Here is a 2,743-nt window from a genome sequence, read left to right as displayed (position 1 = left end):
CCCTAATACATTGAATTATGTACATGCTAAATAAATTATATTAGATACTCATTAAAGAATTCACCATTCTCTATTGAAAAAGATATTTAGGGAATTTTCATAAGAATGTTGGATTAAAGAAATCTGACCGATGTGTTTTCCAAAATTATTTTAGAATTATATTATATATATCAATATAATATATAAATATTTTGAAAGAAAAATATTTTTCCAAAGTCAAACAAGAATAAAAATAAGGAATTGATATTACATGGCTTGGATGTGATAGTGGAAATTATTTGTCCATAAAACACATGAGGAATATGGCATGTTGAAAGGACTAATTAGAAAACAGTACACTGAAAGTGATCTCATTGATAATTCTTTTCTCTGTAGAGGTCAATTCCAATGTTTTGATGAACATTATTACAATTAGTGGGTAAATAAAGTTCTTCATTAATTTAAAAAACTAAAATAATGAAATTAGATTATAAGAAATTTTAAATAAAATATTAATCTTGAGATGACATGGATTTGAACCCACAGTTGTAGAGAGAGATCATGAAGCATCTAAGGCATATTTTTCTTTTCGATTTCCTATATGTCCTGGTAGAATATGGGATCATGTCAAGTTAATCCAAAGTCATTAGTATATCCTCATAGGCATTATCTAATGCCTAGTTAAAGTTGAGTTGGAATCTAACTCCTAAAAAGATTTGTTTATGTTCTACACAAATAGACAAGGATTGCTACTTAGTTGACCATCATAATTATTTAGCAATAAGTTCTAAAACCTTAAAATAAGAAGAAGCGTCAATCCCTTTAACAACAAGACACTTGAATTGCTTATAAATTACTTATATCTTTAATTTGTAATTATCTTGCAGTAAATCCTTAGGTTTTCTCCTAAAAATATGCTATTGATTAAAATTTCTATCTTGTAAAGGATAATACTACAGTATCTGATATTAATCTCAATTAATGCTCTGCCTTTGGCCATTTCAAAACTAGAAAACGCTTCTCAACATTTTGTTCACAAATATTACATTTCCCTTTAACACATGGACATACTTATTTTTGTCACATATTAATAGAGGAGCTGTTCGCAAAAGAATCCTCACACTCTTCTCCAAAGTACAGATGGAAGCAAGCAAAACAAAAGGTATACCACTATCTTGAGCCAACAGAAAAGGAGATTCAATGCCAAATTAACAAATTGCATTCTGTTTGCCAGAAACACATTTTTAGTTCACTTGGATATATTCCATATATTTACAACCTTGAAACCTCAACCATATCGAACAACATAAAGGAACTCAAAACTTTTTCACTTATGAAATACTAAGATGGTAATGGATTATAGTAACAAACTTCACAGAATTAGAACAGCACAGCTAATCCTTCAAGCTGGTTTCCTCACCACAAGAACAGGGCACTTGGCATTGTGAACACAGTGATTACTGACACTTCCCAAAAAAGCCCTGTTCCAACAAAATTTTTGGACAAGTATTCCAAGACATTCCCGCATCAGTCTGCAACCCTTTATATAATAAGAAAGCATGTTAAATCAATATTTTTAACACTGCGGACTAACCTCTGTAGAGCTCCTCGACCATGGCTTCCCAATATAAGCAACTGAATCTTGAGCTTTTCCACTGCCTCACATATTTTGTCTTTGGGATCTCCGATTTCTGTCATAGTCTCCCCATCAACCTGTAGCAGGACCAGACAAAAACTTCACCCTTTGTGACAAGAAGGAGATTTATACGAGCCAACTGTGAAAGGGTTGAATTGACACGTTTATGAATGCTAAAGGATAAGATATTAAGATCGTTTCAGCAACTTTGGTCAACGACCCTTTTAATTGATGATATCAGTTGAATTTGCTTTGAGCTATTTTAAGGAATATCATCTTAACCTTTAAATTAGAAATGAATTATAAAGAGAAAAAGCATTCAGATGCCAAATGAATTATACCCCATGCGTGGCGCAGATGTCCTTAGCTTTCTCCAGCAAAGCTAAAGTAAGCTTCTTCTGATTTTCTTGCACGGTGGTTATCAAATCCAGAGCTGCGACTTATCACAGATTAGTTTTGTGATCTAAGATAGATCAAATTGCAACAGAAATTTTGATTCTGAATAGAACGTAGCAACAAAGTGAGAGAACCAAAAAGAAAAAGGAAAGAAGAAAAACATACGCGCAGCACCGTAGGTGGAAGCAGAAAGGTAAGCAAAATTAGGGAGAGGCTGTGCGGTAAAGATGAAGACCTGAGAAGCAGCGAGAGTGTCTCCAAGGTTTTCAAGAGCCCATTGAAGAGCATGGTGGCTGCACTCGCTCTCGTCTATTGCCACCATCACTTTCTTCTTCATCTTGTTTTCTTCCATTTTCAATTGATTTTGTTATTTTGATTCAAGCTACAGTACCCACTCAGATCCCTACAATTTTATTCGGTTGTGGCTTTCCTGAGTTTCTGCCGTGGCGGTGTTTTCTTCGTTTTATATTTATCTCTAGAAGTAGATGGTGGTTAGCCCAGTCCTCTCTTCTTTTTAATGTTGGGAAGATGGATTGTAATCAAGTGATGCAAGGAGCAGGGTGGTGCATTAGCATGGGACCATGAGATGAAGAGGAAGGTTGAAGTCTGTTTATTTAAAAGGATATCTTTTGTTTTAAGAAAGTTTGCCATAGTATGTGACATAGGCTAAAGCTACCATACGCTAAGCTACTAGTTTAGCTTTGCAGGTCCAATCTGACTAAGGTTTGGTGG

The 2,743-nt window shown here is 34.3% G+C and overlaps 1 protein-coding gene across 1 annotated transcript; it reads right to left on the bottom strand.

Annotated features, from left to right (window-relative positions):
• Positions 1-1,175: 1,175 nt before the first annotated feature.
• On the bottom strand, positions 1,176-2,502 carry LOC18609210 (universal stress protein A-like protein). The gene is made up of 4 exons (XM_007044231.3): positions 2,177-2,502; positions 1,957-2,048; positions 1,574-1,692; positions 1,176-1,460 (listed from the first exon to the last, which is right to left on the bottom strand). The coding sequence occupies exons 1-4, from the start codon at positions 2,361-2,363 to the stop codon at positions 1,382-1,384; spliced, it is 477 nt and encodes a 158-aa protein (XP_007044293.3). The 5' UTR covers positions 2,364-2,502; the 3' UTR covers positions 1,176-1,381.
• Between the last annotated feature and the right edge of the window lie 241 nt (positions 2,503-2,743).

This window comes from Theobroma cacao, chromosome 2 (genome assembly GCF_053813885.1).
Source record: "Theobroma cacao isolate CCN51 chromosome 2, ASM5381388v1, whole genome shotgun sequence".
In the NCBI taxonomy this organism is placed as follows: domain Eukaryota; kingdom Viridiplantae; phylum Streptophyta; class Magnoliopsida; order Malvales; family Malvaceae; genus Theobroma; species Theobroma cacao.
The sequence above is the reverse complement of the archived record's forward strand: the minus strand, read 5'-3'. Positions and strand labels throughout refer to the sequence as shown.